Here is a 22,888-nt window from a genome sequence, read left to right on the forward strand (position 1 = left end):
TACTTCCGCCCACTTTCAGATGGCCGCTTTAGCATTGATGGGACCGAGATGGGAACAGGCGTCCTTTTCCCACAGTAGCATGGCGGTGTTGCTACTTCCGCCCTTTCCAAAATGGCTGCGCTCGCGTCCTTCAGCCGGTGCCTTCGCAATTTTCCAGCACTCTTACCGTCAGGTGCTGCCGGGTACCACGCTCGGCCACGGCGCCATGGTCTCGGTGGAGTACCCCCTGAGGATCCGGAGTGCCCATGGAGAACGGGTCCGCGCTTCAAAGCGCGGTTGTATGGGCATCATGGGGATGTATCGGGGGTGCGGCCTGAAGTACTATGGCCGAGCCCGCTTCAGCTCCAGGAACTGCAAGAAGAGGAGCGTGAGTGGTTTCCTCCCTTGCAGGAGATGCAGGAGCGCATCCGGGTCCGGGAGGTGCAGGAGGCCAGAGCGAAAAGGGAGAGGTACTTTGGCTTGGAGAGGGTATTTGGAGAGGACATGGGGGTTGCGCTGAGTCGGGCTTATACCACACTTTTATCATTTATAAATTCTCTAGATGTGTTGTTAGTCTGCCTGATCTTGGTCAGGTTGTTGACTTTATAAAGGTGCTGTTATGGCTGACTTTGGAGCTTGTGGTACTGAGGTCAAACAAAGTAGGAAACTGAAATAGGAGATAATTAACGCAGGAGACACGTCCTAATAAAGGCGAGGAGCACGCTACGAAGGGGAAAGAGCTGTATAGAAACCAAGACGAGTTTCATTAGAAGGCCGAGAATAGTATATAGATGAGAAGGAACGTGTAGAAATCGAAGGTGGTACTCGGGCCATCTAGCTAAAAGTACAGAGTGAGAACGTTACTGCTGGATATTAGGTTGAGGTTTTAAAATAGGACAAGGGGTGTTAGAGAGGTACAGTAAAGAGTACTGGAAGTCCGAATAGGTAGCACAGAAGTTCACATACTGGGACACAGATTGAGGAATGGTTGAAGGTGGGTCAAGGAAATTGCACCGAAACTAATTGGGAGTAGTGTTAATCATGAGTAGTAAGAAGTTGGTACGGGGATGGGAATGAGCGGTTCTGAGAAGCAAAGGGATAATGGCAAATGACAGATGGCACACTGCGCGCCGCAAATGAAGCTGGGTGTAAAGGGCACTGAGGACAAGGAAGGAGTACTGGAGCTGGACCGGGGAAGTAGTGAGCCACAGAGAGAGGACTAGTCCTGGTGCTGACCAAGCAAGGAGCGCTGGAACAAGTAGCAAGAAGTAAATCAAAGCCTCTGGAATTGGGTTGACAAATGCAAAAACAACAGTTGGTGGACAGAATGCAGAACAATGTCATACATTTACCCCCGTACAGAGATCTGGGCCTATATCCATCGTATTTTTGCTCACCATGCCATTACAGTTTGAACCCAGCCATATGCAAATCTTGACCCTGTGCCCCATGGGAACATTCCAGCCCGAGCTGCCAAGCCAGGTCCTCCCTGGACTGGAAAGAAGCATCCTAGCACCGGTTTCGGCCTTTCAGCCCTCACCAGCCAGGGTAGCTTGATTCCAGTTGCATGGAGAGCACGGGACTCACTTCTGAGCATACCCGTCCCACTCGGGGTGACAAATGCAAAAACAGTTTGTGTCGCTCTGGAATTGGGTAGCATAGATACTCCGATGTCAAAGGGGGGGACTCTAGCTAGTTTGTGTCTTTATGTACCTCACAACAGTGTTGGTGTAAGGGCACCTGTACATTTAAATGGTTAGTATAACTTTGGCAAGTGGCCATGCTGCTGCAGGTGGTTGCGCTGGTGCAGATTTATATTCTGGAGCAGGAACTTGTGCGTTAACTGGTGTGCATGCCGATGCTAGTACTGAAGACTGTGCACGTGACATTTGAGTATCTGTGAATGTTAACCAAAATTGGACTTTAACACATTCACCATCACTTCTTGATGAGCAATCGAAAACCCTCTGCTGCTTGAGATGCATATTGGTCCACATTTCTGGTCTGGCTTAACAGATAAGCTGCATTTAGAACTATTTCTAACCATTATTTAAGATGTATATAAGAGTGGTCTTTGAGAAGAGCATTTCTTTCACCTGAGTATATTGGCTGTTTAGTTTATCATTCCACCTCCCACGTAATACTAGAATTGTAATGCACGAGAGACTAGTTTACTACTCAAAAGGACTCTGCATCATAATTTATTTATTTTTGCCTCGGATGCAGTGAATACTGAAAGCAGTCATTTTTTTATGCAGCAGGTTTTTTTTATTTTTAGTCGAGACTCGTAATGGAAGCCATTCCTAATGGCTTTGCTAATGCTTGATTTAAAGTTGTGAGCTACAGAAGCCATTTGTGGTCAATATACCAATCGGCAGATTTGAATATTATTTGTTACAACCTAGTACCATATTTATATTTACTCAAGTCAAAGAACATTTTCACATATTGGCAGCAACTTGACTTGCTGCATGAACCCTTTAAAAAGTGACTTGAATTAATGCTGTCCTTTAAAAAACGTTTTGGACCAGGCCTGGTCACAGTATGTAGGCGACCATTTTAAGGCATCATACAGGCCTTTGGCTATGTAATGAATATGGCATGGGTTTTCTTAGATTTGAAGTGCTTGTGTACTTTTGGGGGGCAAAAGAGAACATAGCTGATTTTTGAGTAGTCAGACTCCACAGAGCCCTGCTAAATGGGTAGTCTTTATTTGCAGTGTCTGGGCCACAAAGTTCAACCGGAGGAGGGGGGGGGGCGTTATTTACTCCATACCAACGACTGTCTGTCTTATGGGCAGGAAGCAGCTTGGGAAGATCCCTATTTGCCCAGCTGCCTTAACAGGCTGGCTCCGGGCTCTTCTCAACACCCCCACCGACAAAAACAAGGGCAGGGAGGCGGGAGCCAGTGTGTTTTAAAAATATCCCAGCTGGCACAAGCTTAAGTTTTCTGGAGATAAAGACGAGTCCCCTCTGAACTTCTACGGCAAAGATGGTGAATCACAAGGGTGCTGGGTACAGGGCCGTCCCTCCCTTTGATGGAGAGCCAGAGGGACCGTTAGGAAACAGGGACAGCCACAGGTGGATTACTGCCCCAGACCTGGTGCTCAGAAAGGCCAATATGTGGATCAGGTTCTCCCTCAGGCTCGTGCATAGTTGCCATCAAGTGCAAGACCATACCTGTACTTTAGTGGAATGCTCTTTCCACATGACTTCTGGGGGATGGAGGGTGGGGGCAATTTGGGGTATTTTCTCTGCTAAAAATAGTTGCGTTGGTTGCTTTATCTGACAGCCTTTAGTCTTGATTGGGGGCTAGGTGCTGTTTCAGTGGAGAAAAAAAACAAGATGGTCAGGATGAGTGTACATTGTGGGAGCTTGGTGCATCCACCTGCCTAGATTATTAGGCAGTCCTCGGGCCAATATTCATGCACGCTAGCTGATGTTTGACTGTGCTTGTACTGAAATAGCAGGGTTCTTATGGTCTGAAGTGTTTTAGAACACATATGTGCCTATCCCGGTGTTAAAAAGAGGTGAGGCGTAGCACTCTGTTCAAGTGCAATGGCTTTCTGAATTGGAAGTAGTCATGGAATAGCAGGGGTTACTTCACGTCAGGATAGAGGTGCGTGCTAAAGCTTTGTGGGCGTCCCATTTCTAGATCGGCAAAGAATGCTGTCGGTGCAGTAACACAGCTGTTTGGGTCCATTTGGTGGAATTACGGGTTATGCCAGGCCAATATTGAGGTGCAGTAGCGAATGTGTGGGGGTCCGTTTGTAGGAATTACACGGTCCTGTATTACGACGGAGGATTGCATACCTGTATTGAGGTGCACTGGCAGAGCCGTGTGTGGCTCAGTGCACTGACTGACGGAGCTGGGTGTTGACTGAAGAATTACTAGGCATGTGTGTTAGAGGTGAAATGTACAGGCAGAGTTGTGTGGTTGTGCGAGGGGACGGTAGTTGAATAACTCGACACAGTTCTACCTCACATTAGGTATTGAAGTGCGAAATCAGGTGGGTGGGTGGTTCTCGATTTGCATTAAATGTAGTTCTTTCCTCTCTGAAATCCTACATAGTTTTCGCCTTTTAAATAACCCGTGCCATTGGATATATGGGTGGCGTGAAAGGTGCATGCCAGTGCCTATGGTGCTGGATACTCTTGTGCTTGGTTCTCAGAATTGCTGACCTTTCCACTGCTGGCGTAGAGATGGTGATGGGTAGTGCTGACAGTGTACATAGATAATCTTTTCCCAGATCCTGTCAGAAATCTGAAGCACATTGGACCAGGCAGAGGGCCCTCGACAGATTCTCACCCACTGACGCCACATTACAAGGAAAGCTCTTCCCATTTGGTGGCACTGGCCAAACATTCATGCCCAGACTCTATTGGGGGTATTCAGTTCACACCAACCACATATGGTCTGCCCACGAAGGCCGCCAAACATACGGTTTAATTGGTGGGATATTGTAGCCAAGGCGGTCTCCTCAAGTTAATTATTTGGCACTACTTGAATTACTCTACTTTTGACCTGCGAGTGTCACTGATATCAGTGTTCAGTTATTGTTAGATGGCCCATCATACTGTAAATCAGTAACCCAGCATCGTAAGGGTGTCCATATGCTGGAATCTGTACAAATGATTGTGAATCAAAAGCGCTATAAAAATTAATCTAATGCCTGAGGATAGTTTAGCTATGCCGTTTTTCAGCGTAAACTGACCTCTGGGTGCTTTCCTGTCCTCGAAGTGCTCTTCTTTTCAGTAGCTTGTTATTTTTCACAAGATAGCTCTGAATCCTCCTAAAAGAACAGAAAATAACTGGAGGTAAGTTGTGAAGTGAAGGAGCCTTTTTCTGTTGGCATTTACATTTCTGAAGAATTTCATATTTAGGTTATTTTTCTGACTTCTCGTGTTCTTTGGAGAAACGTCCATAGCATAGCAACACCTGAAGAGAATAAATATCACAGCCAGTTTGCATTTTAAACAATTAGCGTTCTTTTTATTGCCAGGATCACAAAAAAGTTTGTACTATGCCACAAAGTGGTTAAGTAGGATTAAGTTAAGAATGAAGAACCAGAGCTGTTTGGGGGTTGGTACCAGTTGAAGTAGACCCACGTGGCTGGAAGTTCGGAAAAGCAAATCTAAAATGAGAAAAAGGAAACTAGAAAGAAATTGGTGCTTTATTGAGACACTTTGCCTATGGAGCGGAGATTCAGGACTTGGCACTCTGATCACAGGGAGTCCTGCCCTATGCTATCAGCAGGGCCATCTTATCAGCATTATAGGCCCCTGAGCAAAGCAGTGCACTGGGCCCTGCCTACACAACCAATTGCAGGAATACAAATGTAAATTAGAGATAAAATAAACGTATATTTATTAGTACCTTCAACAAAAACTGTGCATAGATTAGCACGGGGGCCCCGGGCAACTGCCTAGCGTGCCCATGTGTGAAGACAGCACTGGCTATTGGCATCCATGCCTACCCTTATGTGTGGGCCCTTTGCTGTGGTGAAGACCCAGTTGTCAAACTGATCTGGGTTTTGGGCTCCTTTGGGAACAGGTTAGGGAGGCGATGGAAGGCAGACATCTGATGGTTAAATGTTAGCACAAAAGGGGAGAGTGTTGGGTCTAGACCGAAAGAAAAATACTTTCTTACCTGCCTGCTCTCCAGTGTCATAAAAAATATCACATCATATGTGGTGTGTTTTTAATTTTTAAATATTTATCACAGGGCTCGTGCAGTTAGGGATTACGCATAAAGACATTGAGTTCCAGTGCAGCTAAAGATCTCTGTATAGCACTGGCCTGCCACAATGGACTCCAGGTTTACCGTAACTTAATCTGTATTATTGTTCTCGTGTGTCTTCTATGCTGGCATCACTGATGGATCTTAAGTACCCCAGTGCATTTTGCTCAGCTTTTTTTCTTATCAGGGCAAATGGAACCTACCAAACCTGAAATTTTCTTTGCTTTCGACTACTCGTGGCGCATGTTTCATTATAAAATCATGTTTTCGGTCGGTCTGGTTGGACAGCATCGATGTCTGGATAACTTACCGATAACTCTTCAAATTATCATAGTGTGGGCCTGCGCTCCTTCTACCGAAGTATTTTCCCCTCATGCGAGCGGATGTTTGGTGTATTGCTCCACCTCCTAAGGAGTGCATGCATTGCAATCCCTGCTTGACTGTTGCACATTTCAAGTACACTCACTCATCACACGTTGTATTCTTTATCTCATCGATGCATTCTATCCAGAAAGCAGTTGTTTTGTGTTTTTTACTATAGCAGGCGTTATTTACTAATTTAGTCTGAGGTGAAAATGACAAGTCAGACTTACTGGATTTGCCGTCTTCTGTTTGAAATAATTATCGTTAAGCTATCTTTTTCCTGCCAATCATACTGGGAGACTATAAAAGACATTCCTTCAGCCAGGGGCATAGTAACGATTAGTGCATCAGGTTGAGTGGCACCAGGGCTCAGGAAGGTAAGTGTTCCATTAGACCCTTATGGCTGTATTTTACTGCTCAGTCATGATTGCCGGGCCCATTTTCCTTGCCTGCATTATGGCCCATGGCACCCTTGCTATTCTACTGTATCCATATATCCCTTCACCCTTTTCCGTGCAAACTCTTTCTAATGTTATCCTTGAGCTGCCTCTCTACTGCTCCATCTGTGTTCTAAAGTTTTAGAACAGCACATGTTCCACCAAAGCCATGTCTTTGTAGTGTGTTATGTTCTTTGCCGACTACTGTCTTGTATTGTAGGTTTACCCAACGGCATCTTTTAGGGAGGATGGGAGCTGCAGCTATGGAGCAAGAGTGTTGGAGTTTTGATGAGTGGCTTCACCACTGTACGCAAATTGGCTGGAGCACTTGCTAGGGTTATGTTGTCAAGATTCTTGTACAATACCCTAAACAGGTGGGGTGAGTGATTTCTTCTTACCTGAAGCTATGGTGTTTTTGGAGTTATTTAGCGGTGTCCTTTATCGTGCCAGAGCGGTCATGGCGCAAGATGTAGTCATTCACACCCAGTTACATTTAAGAATTTAGTGTTCTGTTTTTTCAAAAATAAGGAAAAAGAAGAATTTTCAGTTGTTTCATGAAAATTGATAATGACAGGATTATCCGTTCTTACTTCAACTTGACGCCGTGGTTCAGGCATCGCCAACCTTTTCTGCAATAATACATAACATAGCTGCACTGCCCCTAGCCTGCCACCAAGCTAATCTTAGTAATAAGTCTCCCCAAACAGCACATGAGTTCTGAAAATACACACATTTTCTTTTTGAATGCACACCTTTCAAATTTGGCTTACCTATATTAATTACATTATTAGGCTGGGCTGCGTATAGGAGAGATGCTTATGGGTAGCTGGAGAGCTAACAGTTGCTCACAAGCTACTCATTGGAGAACCATGCTGTAGATTTCCTATGTAGTTTATAGGTTGTGCCAAGGCAGGGCATGTCCTTTCTCTTTTTTAGAGGTGCGGTTTTCACTCTGGGCTTACAGCCCTCCCATTGCCTTTTTATTAGTCCCATCGATTAACCTTCAAAAATTCTTTCTTTTTAGTGGTTAAGTTGTCTTCTTTGTCCCTCCTTTTTAGGTTGAGCCCAGCGCAGCGCGCATGCAGTGCTCCTAGTTAACCGACCTTTTGGATCGCTCTGGCCATTTCACACGCTCGTGCGTGTGAAAAGGTGGACAGCTTACGAGCAGCGGCGCGCAGTGTGCCATCTGTCAGATTTCACACGAGCGTGCACCACTCGCAGGACCCTGCAGCGTTTTTAGGTTTGGCCTGGGCCGGAGCTCCTAGCTCCGCCCAGGAGAAATCTCATGTTCTTACAGCGTGGGGCTTAGTCCCGCCTTGTCTTTCATTGGCTAGCTCCATAAATGGAGGCTAGCCATTGGAAGACATCTGCGTCCATCACTTTCTGCCCGTGAAAACGCGATTCGGGGGCGTTTCCGTGTCTTTTTTTAAGTCACGCCCTCTCCTCTTCCCATTGGCTGGAATTTTACCTTCCAGCCAATGGGAAGGGGAGAACACGCCCCCGAATACCTACAGGACGCTGTGCTTTCTGAGCAGCGTCTACCGAGGCTTTTAGGTAAGCCTCTGCCCCCCTTTTGTGCCGTTGTTTCTTGTTAATGCTTGTTTCATCCATTTCATGGCAACGCTCTTTCGACATCTCTGTCCCCTGCGCCGGGAAGGGGCGTCTGGCAGCACCCCGAAGCATAACAGTAGCCCCGCAGTCCACAACCTCGCAGCCATACTGAGAACTGGTCTCCTCAGCAGGGCGTAACAATCACGGACCAAGGGGGTGATGCGCAGCGCCTCTGACACCCCGGGTCTGCCCTCGACACAACCTGGCTCCAGCAGCGTGCAGCGGGATGCCCTGTGTGTAGGAATGCAGCCCGGCTCCTGCAAGGACCCTCCCTCCCACCCCTGCTTCCGTCTTGTCCCACCCACCAGCCCTGTACACGAGGCACCAGCCAGGAGCTGTCTGTTCGCATCTGGCCTGGCACGAATCAGGCGGGCCCCTTACACACGTCGGGATCACGGCCCCGGAGAGCTGCACCATGTGCAGCGCCAGGCAGCGGGACGTGCACCTGGCCCTGGAGACCTGCTGGGCCAGCTCTGCCCCGGGCCCCTCTTCACGGTCCCTGCGCCGGGAAGGGGCGACTGGCAGCACCCCGAAGCACAACAGTAGCCCCACACTCCACAACCTCGCAGCCATACTGAGAGCTAAAGAAGGATAGCGTTTCTGTTCTTGCTTATTTATAAGCAGAAACCGTGGCTCTGCTGTGAGATCAGTGTAACTTGACGGCGTTGTGCTACATGTCTGTGAAACTTGCGACTTCTGGGTTACAAATCCGATTTGGTTTGTTACGTTATGCTCTTTAACCACTTATTGGGCGCAGAGCATCCTGTTGTATACATCTACATTAACATTCGATTCGATAGCGAAGACCAATATGACTTGCATTTGAATAACACCTGCAGTTCTGAAATACTTCCATTACAGCCCAGCGAACAAAATGTGCTGCGTAAAGTCACGATGAGGTTTATTAAATCCACACACTTTTCTCTCCCCAGGCAACGGGTTGACAAACAGAGCCGATTAGGCAATTTTTATTTTAGTGTTCTGAGAATGCCAGATCTTGGAACTGCAGCCCTTCTCTCTCACTCTTTCTCTCGCCTGTTTTTGGGAGGCTCAAGCTTACGGTCTTCGGTGAAACAGCATTCGTTGTCCCCCCCCCCCCCGTAAATTCAGGCATGAGGAGGACAGCCTCCATTAGCCTGGCCTTTGAATGTTTCCTTGCACTGTTGACTCGGATAGAACAGCAGGTTGCTGTGCAAATGTAGACATTTGAGAATCCTTTTGGTGTTTGTAGGCTACCAAGCAAAGTTAATTTCCCAGTGAAAAATGTATTCCACGTCAGTAGAATGTGAATAGGGACAAGGATAATGTTGCATCGCAGCTGCCTTTGATGGTATTTGTTTCAGAATAGAAATGTCAGGTGCCTACAAACTTATTCTTGTATAGCTTTATGAATGTATCATGTGTGTGTGGAAGGGCTTTAGAAGAGGCGGTGCTTCTTTTTAACAACTATATTTTTAGTCTTTGGGTGACATCATGTTCGATGATGTCATTACTGAACTTGTTAATGACAAAGTCTTATCTTTGTCTACCGCTCAGCATTAGTACGATAGTGTGTAAACGAGTAGACAGTCGTGCATTAAAAAATAAGTGCTCGATATTTAAAGCTTAGAGAAAGGAAAAGAGCATATAAACATCCAGGAGCTCTTTGGTGGTAGCAGCAATTTATTAGTACTCTGGCACTGGCTTGTTTTCATACATCTTGTTAAGGCCTCTATCACGATTGCAAGTGAGACTCCAATGGGCAAAACAGAAAAGCTGCATCCTTGCATGGGGAAGCAGGCACGGTTTGTATTTAGAACATGTACCAAATAAGCAGTCATGTTAAATCAATTGTAGATCCATCAGTAGTAGTGCAGTCAATTATGATTTCCTAGCCCACAATCTTGTACAGAACGCAAAGACACATGGTCGGTATTCTCCAAAGAAACAAAGGAGGGAACCTGCTGAGCTAGGTAGAGACCTGAAAGACCACACAGTGACCGACCCTGACCATAAACGTTGTGTTGTTTCAGAAACGTTCTAGGCAGTATTTATTCAAAAATTAAAACAAGACTCAATTGACACAAACGAAAAACTTGCATAAACAATATCACATTAACACTATTTACATACTTTACATCCTTTATTTACATCTTGGTGGGGACAGAAAAAACACTGTGTACAGAAGTCGTAATACCAGCCATGACACTGGCAAATTGGCCTCCTGATTTACCACCATCTTGCTCTTCCTGATTGCTTACGTCAGGCCCCCACGTACACTCAATCCACTTAGGAACCTACGCACTGTTGCCAAAGCATGGAACAGTGCCAGCTTACATGCTGACCCAAACCATGGCAAAGGCATCGCCCCTGGCACTCTTAAAGAGATGAGCCTGGGAAGTGTGCCAAACGTGGTTCTCTAGTGCAAGTGCCATATTCCCAAACCCCCAGGACACCCTGTGGAGAACTTGCAAAGGGCCAGACCTCTACGTAAAGGTCCCTACCAGCCCCCTGTCACCTTTAGTACTACAGAGGCTATACTTGGGTAAAACAGCCAGGTCCCAGACATGCCCTTAGTTGAGGTATGATGTCGCAGGTATCAAGCAGGGGGAAAACAGAAACGCTAGCCTCCTCTTTTAGTAGCTTTAACAAGAAAAAAACATGTCCACGCTTCAGATTTTCCAAAACATATAGTAGCCACTTCCCCGACACAGAAGACACGTTCTGACTTTGCAGCTATGTTTATGGCAGGATAGAATTGTCTTTCAATTTTCATCATGAACCCGAACTTTCATTTAAAAAAAAAAAAAAACAATTGATCCTGACCGATTTTTACTATACATTTGACTCTCTGGTAATACTGCATAAAAGACCAATATTGACTGTTAAAGTGACATTTGCAGATTTTAAAACGTAAGACTAGAGAACGATTTTTCGGAAAAGCAGATGTGCTTGCATTTTTCTTTGTCATGGGTGTTACTATGATTATTGACTTTTTTTGGTCTCTAGGAGCTTGATTTTTATGTAATGAGCCTTACAACTCGGTTCAGTATATCTCAAATTTTATTTCAAGTATTCATACGACAGTTACAACCTTGGGTGCTAGATACTCCTCGGATTTTACACAGATTTTACTAGTTCACAGCAACTGATGCACTGCTGCGCGCCTCACACTGCTGCGCGCCTCACACTGCTGCGCGCCTCACACTGCTGCGCGCCTCACACTGCTGCGTGCCTCACACTGCTGCGTGCCTCACACTGCTGCGTGCCTCACACTGCTGCGTGCCTCACACTGCTGCGTGCCTCACACTGCTGCGTGCTGCACACTGCTGCATTACTCACACTGCTGCGCGCCTCACAGTGCTGCACGCCTCAGTGCTGCACGCCTCAGTGCTGCACGCCTCACAGTGCTGCACGCCTCACAGTGCTGCACGCCTCACAGTGCTGCACGCCTCACAGTGCTGCACGCCTCACAGTGCTGCACGCCTCACAGTGCTGCACGCCTCACAGTGCTGCACGCCTCACAGTGCTGCACCCCTCACACTGCTGCACCCCTCACACTGCTGCACCCCTCACACTGCTGCACCCCTCACACTGCTGCACGCCACAGACCAGACACTGCTGCACGCCTCACGCCGCTGCACGCCTCACGCCGCTGCACGCCTCACGCCGCTGCACGCCACATGCCGCTGCACGCCTCACGCCGCTACACGCCGCTGCACGCCACACGCCGCTGCACGCCACACGCCGCTGCACGCCACACGCCGCTGCACGCCACACGCCGCTGCACGCCTCACGCCGCTGCACGCCTCACGCCGCTGCACGCCTCACGCCGCTGCACGCCTCACTGCTGCACGCCTCACGTGTTGTTCTTTAGGTTTCCGCTGCCTCTCATTTGGTGAGAGGGTGTTGGATACCTTTGCTTAGTAAATCAGAACTTGGGAAAGGTGACCTGAGTTTCTCCTCCAACTCTCGAATCTGTGTCTAAAGGGAACAATGCAACGGTTTCGCCTTTGGAAAAGTTTGAGCTATTGACATTGTAAATGACAAAATTTGTATTTATGTGTTGGTTTTGAAAACAGATAAATAAATGGCATTGTCATTTACATTACCAATAGCTCTAACTTTTCCAAAGGCGAAACCGTTGCATTGTAAATGCTTGTTCACTTTTACCGCCACATGCCCGCGCTTGTTTTTGTCTGCTTGTCCTTAGTCCCAAAAACCAGGAAATATATTTAAATTTAAGGAAAGGTTGGGGCTCCGGGACATTCCTTTGAAAACCGGGACTGTCCGGGGAAATCCTGGACGTCCGGTCACTCCAACACTAATGCGTTCCTCCTCCCACTGGTGATTGCAGGTAGGCCAGGGCGCATGCTGTCTGTGTGTCCGTATGTGTGTGATATGGGTCTGTATGTGTTACTTTGTTGTCTGTCCATGTGTGAGCCTGTGTGATTTTTACCCGTCCATACACGTCTTTACTTATGCCGGTTGATCTGTGTGCAGGAATGCCTCAAGGCGTGTTGTTGTTTTATGTATTGGTGTATATATGTTTGTAGTGTGCGCATATGTAGATCAGTAGGTATGTTACTTTGTGTGCAGGTGTGTGTCTGCCCTTCGGTTACGTGCAAGATCATCTTGCCGAGATGCAGCCTATTGGCTTTGCCCCTCTTCCTGAGTTTTGTGCCTTATGGTGGAATCAAACTGTAAAGGCCAGGGGTCAGGCTGGGTTTTCAGCACATTTTGGTGGCCAAGGAAAGTGATCCACCCTTGACCACTTCACCCAACAACACCTGTGGACGAGGAGCGCAGCGGTTCATTCTAGAGATAGGTTGGATTGAGTATCCTGAGGCGTGCTCCCATTATCACTGTCTTCAGTTAGACCTTACCCGGAAGTACATGGGTATGACGAGGAAGAACTGAAAGAGAAGACGCTTGTACTATATTGTATTAGTATTCTGCGGATTACACCTTGCTCTGCTTCTGACCGGCTCTTGAACGTGACTGCCGGTGTAACTGTGCTTGTGTAATGCAGTATTTGGATGAACAACCACTGAGGCTTTGCGAGTTTAGCTGCCCCTCTTGTGTGGCGAACAAGCATGCGCACTGGGTAGGAGCAGCACCAGGGAATGCAGGACAGGGTGGCCCAGGACCAGGGGTGTGGCTTGCGTTGGTGCAGTAGCACCAAGGCCAGGAGGCCCGAGGAGAACCCGGATTACTGATATGTTTTATCATTTCAAAAGCAGCCAGGGGGCCCACTTCCTTTCTTGTACTGAAGCTCACGACTCCCTGGCTATACTACTGCCTACATAACATCTCCGTTGGGGGCAGGCCACCGAGGTCAGGTGCGTAAGGGGCATGGTTTTTATTATTCCAAGCGACACAAACAATGTTCTGTGGGCATCGCAGGTGCAGTGGCACCGGGGCGCAGAGGCCTGAGGGGAACCCTGATTGTTGTTGTATTTTGGATCTCAAACAGCAGCCGGAGGCCCAGTTCTTTCCTTGCACTAGGGCCCAGGGCTCACTGATTGTGCTACTAACCATAACACATCTCCGCTGGGGACAGGACAGGCCTCTGAGGATATGTTTGGGACTAAGAGTAGGGTTAGGCTTTCTATTGGAAGTAGGGACTAGGGCTTCCTGTGCCATTAGTTGCTTGGAGTAGGGTTGAGACTACTGTTGGGGCTAGGGCCTCTATTGGACGCCGAGATCAGGGTTTTTTAAACTGATTGAGTGCTTGGACTAGGGTTTATATTGACTGTTCCTCGTCTCCTATTGGTTCTAGTTTTTAGGGCTAGTGCTGTGATTGGGGAGTGTTAGGGCTAGGGTTCCCATTGGCTGAAGGAGTCACCTGACTACTAGGGCTGGAAAAAAAAGGCCAAGCCTCTGCTTCTCAGCCCTGGGGTTGAGGCTAAGGGTTGAGAGGACAAGGGTGAGTGCCTGTTTGAGCCTGGTCGGGACCAGGGCCAGAAATGCAGCCCATTTTCCCATTTATTAATGCCCACCCTATGTATTTGTCCCTATGTATATAAGCATTTATTTTCACTAGCATTTATTTTCACTATAGATATGTGCCTATCTTTGTGTATTGCTTTGTGTAAACCTGTACAATAATTGTTATAAAAACAAAAGAAAAAAATAATCTTTGGTCTACATGTACTTGCTTCCATTTTGCATCTATGTACCCCCATGTACTTGGATCTGTGTGTCTGTTACTTTTCTCCTGAAACAGCCTATCCAATGCACCACCCTATTCCTCATCCGCTACCTCTATCAGTATCTTTAATCTGAATATACTTACCTCCTTTATGCATCTATATACTTTCAATGTACTTATGGATCTATATGTTTATCTATTTATTCTAATTTAGCATTTCCAATGCACTACCCTATTTCTCAGCCCATACTTCTCCCAATATATCTTCTAGCCCAACTTTCTTACTCATCTCAAACTTCTTTCTACTACTCTTTCCAATTCACTACCTTATCTTTCACCCTATACATCTATCGTTATATCCTCTACACCCACTCTCTCATTTATCCCAAACCCCATACCACTACTATGTTCCCCCAAAATAACCCTTTCTTGACTCTCTCCTACTCTACCCCTCCTTGCATCACCGGACACCTCTTTTAATATACTGATTCCCCCCAAAACAAACCTTTCTAAACTCTTCCTTCTGACTCTTCCCCTCCAAAACTCCTTTTTACTCTTCCAAATGCCTCCTCCTACTGCTATGACCTAAAAAAGAAGTCCTTCACTCTTCTATCCCTCCACCATCCTTTTCAATCAAAAGAAGACTAGCATGTTCACTTCTCTAATTCAATATTCCACTATACTAATTCACCACTAATCCTTTAAGGGTTCCAGAGTAGCGTGCTACTCGCCAAAAAAGCGTTTCAACACCTCATCGTGGTTACAAGCGCTATATAAATGCAAACCTTTTTTCTCCTTTTTTTACCCCTCCCCAACCCTTCTCAATCCAAATAACTGACTAACCTATCCACTACTCCAATTACTTCATATTTCTCTAAAATTACTTCATATTTCTCTATACTAATTTTCAACACCAATCCTTTATGGGTTCCGGAGTGCCTGCTACTTGCCAGAGAAGTGCTTCAACACCCCATGAGGGGCAACAGGCGCTATATGAATGCAAACCTTTCTTTCCCTTCTATGCCTCCGCTATCCTTCTCACTCCAAATAACTGACTAATATCCACCACTCAAATTACTTTCATATTTCACCATACTAATTCACCACTAATCCGCTATGGGTTTCGGGAGTAGCGTGCTACTCGCCCAAAAAAGTGCTTCAACACCCCGCCTGGGGTTAGAAGCGCTATATAAATACAAACCTTCTTTCCTCTTCTATCCTTCTGAATCCAAATAACTGACTAACATATCCACTACTTAAAATTTACTTGCATGTTTCACTATACTAATTCAACACTAATCCTCTATGGGTCAAAAAGCGCTTTGACGCCTCGTCGGGGGTAGTAAGCACTATACAAATGCAATTACAATACAGTACAATATTTCTACCTTGTATAGTTCGAGGAGAGTTTTCTGCCCGACGCCAAACCATATGCTGTCACTGATAACTGTTAAGAGTTGGGTAGATTGGATCCAGATCTGATTTTCAGATTTCATTTTGTCACAAACTGTGGACAATTCAACCTGTACAACATAGTGGAACATCCCTTCCCTACCAGAGTGCATGTCCCTCCCTATATCCGCTTTTGGAGTTTGGTATTAATTTGGCCCTATCTGTTTGCACTATTGAGTAGGGTCCTTGGATGGTGACATCTGCTATTTATAATAATGAGGTCAGTTGGGATCAATTTGTGTAAATGATTAGGTTGCCACATAAAATAAATCCGCCATGGAGTCAGCCTAAATGAACTTATGTTGGGCGACAGTGACGAACAGAGATGAACATTATTTTCTGCCCAGTGCGCTCGCTCCTCAAAGTAATTGTTGACTTTTAAGTGGTGCGTTTTATTAATTCCATGATTTTCTTCCTTTGCTGCCAGGGAGGAACTGATCGCTGCGAACTTGGCCAAGATGCCCCAGATGGTGGAGGACTGGAAGCGAGAGAAGCGTGAGCGTCTTGAAAAGCAGATGGAGGAGAAGGCCCGACGTGAGAGGCTCATGGCCGAGGCCAAGGAACGTTTTGGCAGCGCAATTGACCCGCGGAGCGCTAAGTTCCAGGACATGGTGAAGGAGATGGAGAAGGAGGAGCGCAAGCAAGAAAAGCTGCTAAAGAAGCGTCTCCGAGCTGAGAGCCGGGCTGCTACTGCCGGCAACCCACCTACGGCTGACAATCCTTTGTAGACTTCATGCGGGGGCTAAGATAACCCTGCCATGGCATACAAGTAAAGTGACTACTGGGAAAAACCAGTTTCCAAGAAAAATTGACAGTGAGTTTTTCACTCCTGTCTGCGCCTAATGGGTCCAGTTCTTGTTTTGCATTAAAACTGGAGAGGTAGCCATTGAGGCTCCTGGTCTGTTTCCCTCCTGCCTGTAATGTCTGCATAGACATTTTGTCCTTAATTTCCACAACTTGAACAAAAATGTGTATTTAAGGGTGTGGTGGGGGGGGGGGGGAGTAGCCTGTTAAAAAGCTATTTGTTCTAATTATTGGAAAAGAGTTGAGTACATGGTGATGCGTTTTGATGCTATGACAAATCATAAAACACAGAATGTGATTCTACCAAACAGTCACCTTCTCTGCTGCATGGTAGTATCTTCTCCCTGCTTGGAAGCCACAATGTTCTGAATCACGTGGATGGATGTGTCTTTCTTTACTGCTTTAACAAAGAAGAAAATATTGAGCATCTATTTACTCACTGGAAAAATGCAAGTCATGTGTTGGGGCTATATTCAGCTCTTTCTAGTCAAAACGTTAATTTATATAGTGTCCCTTCCAGTATCCAAAGTACTAAAATATACCAATTGTTTAACTCGGTCATACTAATGTTTTTTGACCTTGAAATGATGAACGTTTGCAGTGGCTGTACTGGGATTGGAAACAGTGAACTGTAGTTTCTCAAATGTTGTTTTTTAGCAGTTTATTTGGTAGAAGCCCTGCATCTTCATAAACTATCAGACTATCCACATTGAGTAACAGTTGTGATTTACATGGATTAAAATGGTGTAAATGGATTGAATAACATTGTGATTGACATGGATTAAAATGGTGTAAATGGATTGAATAACGTATCATATGTGTAACATTGACATGCAGATAACAGCAAGTAGTCACGTTACTCCTGTTGAATGAAAGTGAATGGCTGGACTGTCGGTCTTTCTGGTTTTTTTTTGTTGGTTTTTTTCTCTTTATGCTTGTGCACAAAAACAAATTCAATATGAACGTGTGAATGTAGCAACTGTAATCATAGAGGGAGAGGTCCCAATGTTTCCCTAAGGGAACAATCTATTTTATATATCCCCTCATAACTCAAAAATTCAACAAATTAGCAACCACATTTCAAAAATTAAATGCAAACATAAAAAGAATAAAATAGATCAATATGGAAATTGTACAATTTATTACATACAATGCGTTAATAAATGCAAAATTAAAGTGCCATACAAAAAGATAAAACATGTGTCAATTCACATAAAGAGCAATTAAAAAACAAGTTGTCCACGCAGCGTTTCGGTTTGTATAATTAACACCTTCATCAGGACAAAGTTCTATTTAAAAAAAAACATACAATTGGATACATACATCTTATAATACATCATTCTTTTGCATTTTATTTCTCTAGTTGGTAACATTAGAATATCACTTTTTTAGGCCATACTTGCAATACGATTAAAACAAAGACAATACTTGCAGGCACTTTGACTTATATTTACATAAAAGTCCGATTTCTGAGTTATGGGGGGTCATATTTATGCTTGAGAGATTATATCTGAGAGAAGCACTTATCACATGGAGTAAGCTCACATATCTAATTAGGAATATAGGGAATGAGGCCCCTCTGTGTCTAAGCTGAATGCTTACTGCATATTGTGGGCACACATACATTGTTAATTAGAAAAGAGAATGAATTCCAACTCTGTAATCAATTAGAGGGTATTCTTCACCAAGTCGCTCTTTTGTACTTGGGTGCTTTTTACTGGTATGGTCCAATACTAGTTTCGTATCCCACCACAAATTCCTTAATGGGAATAGGTAAAAAGTATGGTCAATATTTAATCTATTACCATTATTTCTAGGTAATATGTCCCAATATTTAGTTACCTTGAGATATCTTATTTTCTGTGATGTGTTTGAGGTCAAGGGAGCCACCGAATTTTATAGACGGGTAGCTGCGTAAAAAATAATGATAGGGACCGTAGAAACGTGTATATGTTTTTTTTTATCTGTGTACTACCATGCAAATATAGAGCAAACTTACCCCTAAAACAGGGATTATGGAGCTGCATATGACTGGATCTCTTCAATAATTCCAGCACCGTCCTCCTCATCAATTCTATTTTGGTGGTCTTTTTATGCAATTGACCAGCTCTAGAATGTAATATATGACCATTAAGTATATCTTTGATATATCAAAAACCTCATTAATTTTAGTTATAATTCATTGTTGTTAACTAAAAGTCTGGTGGTATACAGGTAAATGATAATTTTTCGGGTCTATCGAGGTATGCTTAATTGCATATATTATCCTCTGATTATTTCCCATAAGGGCGCTTTACCGCATTCTCAAAGTGTTATAGGGGTCATTACTGAGAATTCGGGTTGATGGTTTACTATTCTTGTGGGTGTCCCACTGGTGATTCGAGTATTAGTTTAATAGAACCCTCGGTTGTTGTTCCATTTCTGCATTACCAAATACACGTTTCTAAGGTCCCTATCATTCTTTTTTACGCAGCTACCTGTCTATAAAATTCGGTGGCTCCCTTGACCTCAAACACATCACAGAAAATAAGAAATCTGAAGGTAATTAAATAATAGGACATATTACCTAGAAATAATGGTAATAGATTAAATATTGACCATACTTTTTACCTATTCCCATTAAGGAATTTGTGGTGGGATACGAAACTAGTATTGGACCATACCAGTAAAAAGCACCCAAGTACAAAAGAGCAACTTGGTGAAGAATACCCTCTAATTGATTACAGAGTTGGAATTCATTCTCTTTAACAATGTATGTGTGCCCACAATATGCAGTAAGCATTCAGCTTAGACACAGAGGGGCCTCATTCCCTATATTCCTAATTAGATATGTGAGCTTACTCCATGTGATAAGTGCTTCTCTCAGATATCTCTCAAGCATAAATATGACCCCCCCCCCCCCCCCCCATAACTCAGAAATCGGACTTTTATGTAAATATAAGTCAAAGTGCCTGCAAGTATTCTTTGTTTTAATCGTATTGCAAGTATGGCCTAAAAAAGTGATAGTCTAATGTTACCAACTAGAGAAATATAATGCAAAAAAATGATGTATTATAAGATGTATGTATCTAATTGTATGTTTCTTTTTAAATAGAACTTTGTCCTGATGAAGGTGTTATTATACAAACCGAAACGCTGCGTCGACAACTTGTTTTTTAATTGCTCTTCATGTGAATTGACACATTTTTTATCTTTTTGTATGGCCCTTTAATTTTGTATTTATTAACGCATTGTATGTAATAAATTGTACAATTTCCATATTGATCTATTTTATTCTTTTTATGTTTGCATTTCATTTTTGAAATGTGTTTGCTAATTTGTTGAATTTTTGAGTTATGAGGGGATATATAAAATAGATTGTTCCCTTAGGGAAACATTGGGACCTCTCCCTCTTTGATTACGTATCCCTCCTTGTTCCAGATGGAATTTGTAAGGAGGCTTCCCTTCTTTTTGACAAATGTAGCAACTCTGCCTGCCAAGATACTTCTGTAATTATGATGACTTTGCCAGTTCCCGAGTGCTTTGCTCCCATTCTCTTTTTGCACCCCCCCCCTCCATTGTTCCCATTCAGACTGTCGTTCTTTCTGATGCTCTTTTTTGTTGTTTTATGAGCTCTTAATATCTTTTTTTTATCCTTGTAAGAAAGGTGGAGATCTGGGATGTAGATGAAGATGCATGATAACGCAGGTATGAATTGGGATTATGTATGCAGTGTGTAATCTTTTTCTAAGACAACTACCTTACTGGGAACATTGATGTTGGAGGAATGGGTGACAGGTTGTCAATTACCTTGAGTACTAGTACGAGAATATTTAGCTGCCATGTTTTGTGGTTGTTGAATATGGTAGGGAAATTGAGTAAGTTGAAGAGGGTGCACGTGGCGGTGTTGCTGACTTGGCGGGGGGCGCAAGTAGTGTACAAGTTATTTTAGAAGTCCTATTTGCTCCGAATCTGGGGGCTCATTGCTTTCACTGCCTAGAAGTTGAATGGCTCTTGTGTATGCTGAAGTGAAAGAAGACACCTCTCACTCTGAAGGTGATGGATGGTAGGTCCATTCTGATTTGAAATACACTCACAGCTCCACACTGATAGAGGGGAAACAAAGCTATATGTATAAGAGGAAATACATATTTTGTAGCAATTAACACGGAGATGAAGGTCCTCTAGTGTGGTGTGTGGCTGTCTGTCATGCAGATTCTGTCTGTAGTTAAAGAAAATATCTGCAAATATGTATTAAAATAACACAATATAGACAGTGGTGTCTGGAAGAGAGGTGGTTCTTGGGGAGAAGGGTAGGGAACCAAGGACCTGACTTTGTGAGGCGCTCCTTGGAAGACGTGTAGGAGGTGCCTAAACACATTGGAACCAGGAGTGATTGGTGTTGTGGGACAAACCAGGTTTTATCTGGAAACCGGAAAGGGGGGGGGGGGACAAAATGGGCTGGTTGATTGGGTTGAAGATATCATAGAATTAAGACCGAAGACTGCTGGTTGTGAAATGGTAGGACTGAATTTATAGATAGTCACCGCAGCGTGTCAGTGGAGAAGTAGAGTTTGAGGCAGGGAACTATAGTCTTTAGTGTTAGCAAATAGCAGGTGATGGAGTTTGTAAGGGGTAGATTGACATGTGGGGTCTTTTTTGGGGTATGCAGGATTACTACTGGAGATTTGTCTACGTGCTGAGGGCATGCAACAAGATGAATCAAGTGGATGTATATTGATGGGACTGGGATCTTAGAATATGGGATAGTGGTTGACTGACTGTAAGGCATTGGAAGTTTGGTAAGGATCTCTAGAACAGTGGGTGTGGTGAGTAGATATTCTGCTATAACTTTCTATTGGCTTAATTAACGATTAGTTCTCCTGCCTTTCTCGCATATTCACACTTCACGTCCTTACCAGCTCTGGACTACTTTTCATCTCTGAATCCAGATCAGTCTTCTTATTGCCGGGGAAGAAGGGGTACTTCAAGCATAACCCCTAGCAGTTATGGGGTACAAATTGTTGAGAGATTTTCTGTCTATTGAGCAATCTGCTCTTAGCCATTTATGCTCCTTTTTTATGATGGTTAAAATAATTTGCATATTTATCAAATACTAATAAATATGGATTCTTTATGACTTCAGGTCGAGTTGACACCTTAACACAGAAATTCTGTTAGAATTTGTGTGAAGCGGAAAGTCCCAAACAGTATTGTTGATGTGCATTTGACATCGGCACATTGCTTTTGGCATCCATCTGTTAACACACGAGTAGCTTGAAAAGGAGGTGGTCCGCTTTGGCCACACGTAATGGGTAGACAGAACTTCGTCACGTGTGTTTCAGGCGCCTACACTTTTCCTACAAGAAGGCCTCTTTAAAGGCACGTTTAACAAGCATTTGTAATGCAATAGGTCTCGCATTTGCGAGAGTTTAAGGTATTGGCATTGTAAATCTATGCATTTTATTTGTTTTTCTAAAAAAATGATAAAGTATTGTCATTTACAGTGTTAGGTCAAACTCTCGCAAATGCAAGACCTATTGCATTGCCTTTTGTTGCAGTGGATGTGGGAGCTAACTGGGAGGAGTAGTCAGCTGAAGTGAGCCATGTCAATTAACAGATAGGCGTGGCTCGCTTAAGTCTCATTCCCCCTTCCCCCCCCCCCCCCCCCCCCCCCCTCCCCAAAGAAAATATTGTAAGATTTTGGTGAGCAGGGCAGCACGCCCCCTGTGGCGCGCTGCTTACAATTTTGAAAAACAGACTTCGGCGAGCTGCGCCTTCCTTTTCTTTGGCGCAGCTCTCTGAAGTCTATTTTTCCAATATTGTAAGATTCTGGTAAGCAGCGCAGCATGCCACCTGTGTTGTGCTGTAGGAGAAAATCATTAAAGAAAACAGCGCTGACAGACTAAAGAAAACATATGTGTAACTAAAAAAGGGCAAGTCCTAATGGGAGGTTACTAATGTAGACCAGGCTATACTAAGAAGGGACTCTCCAGCCTATAAACTAATCAGAAGCCAACATTTACAAAGGGCAATGACACACGCCAATGAAAAATGTGGGTGGAGCTTCAAGCCCATACCTGAATACAGCATACCTCCAAGAGGAGCGCATGGGCTACCCAGGCTCGACCTAAAAACATGAGTTTGTCTCAAAGGGTTAACAATCTGGGGTGACCCTTCAGGAAGTGCCAGATCCAACAGTATGCAGTAAATTTATATTGCCCCATGGTTCTGTTCTGTGATTTATATCCCTCAAATCCAGAAAGCTAGACAACCACTTTGAAGCTAGGTATCTACTTTCAAACTATATAACCACTTTCCCACCCCATTGTCACTCTTACCAAATTCCTCACCATCAGATCTGCTTGCTTGTGCCTGAGAAGTTGCCATG

At 44.4% G+C, this 22,888-nt stretch overlaps 1 protein-coding gene across 1 annotated transcript; it reads left to right on the plus strand.

Annotated features, from left to right (window-relative positions):
- Positions 1-28: 28 nt before the first annotated feature.
- GADD45GIP1 (GADD45G interacting protein 1) lies at positions 29-17,320 on the plus strand. Its single transcript, XM_078684765.1, has 2 exons — positions 29-449; positions 16,142-17,320. Exons 1-2 carry the CDS (start codon positions 112-114, stop codon positions 16,440-16,442), a joined length of 639 nt encoding a protein of 212 aa, XP_078540891.1. The 5' UTR covers positions 29-111; the 3' UTR covers positions 16,443-17,320.
- Positions 17,321-22,888: the final 5,568 nt, after the last annotated feature.

Source organism: Lissotriton helveticus, chromosome 1_1 (assembly GCF_964261635.1).
Source record: "Lissotriton helveticus chromosome 1_1, aLisHel1.1, whole genome shotgun sequence".
Classification (NCBI taxonomy): Eukaryota; Metazoa; Chordata; class Amphibia; order Caudata; family Salamandridae; genus Lissotriton; species Lissotriton helveticus.

Coding starts and splice junctions, on each gene's coding strand:
- GADD45GIP1 (XM_078684765.1), top strand. CDS start 112: ATGGCTGCGCTCGCGTCCTTCAGCCGGTGCCTTCGCAATTTTCCAGCA. Junction 450..16,141: donor GCCAGAGCGAAAAGGGAGAG/GTACTTTGGCTT, acceptor CTTTGCTGCCAG/GGAGGAACTGATCGCTGCGA.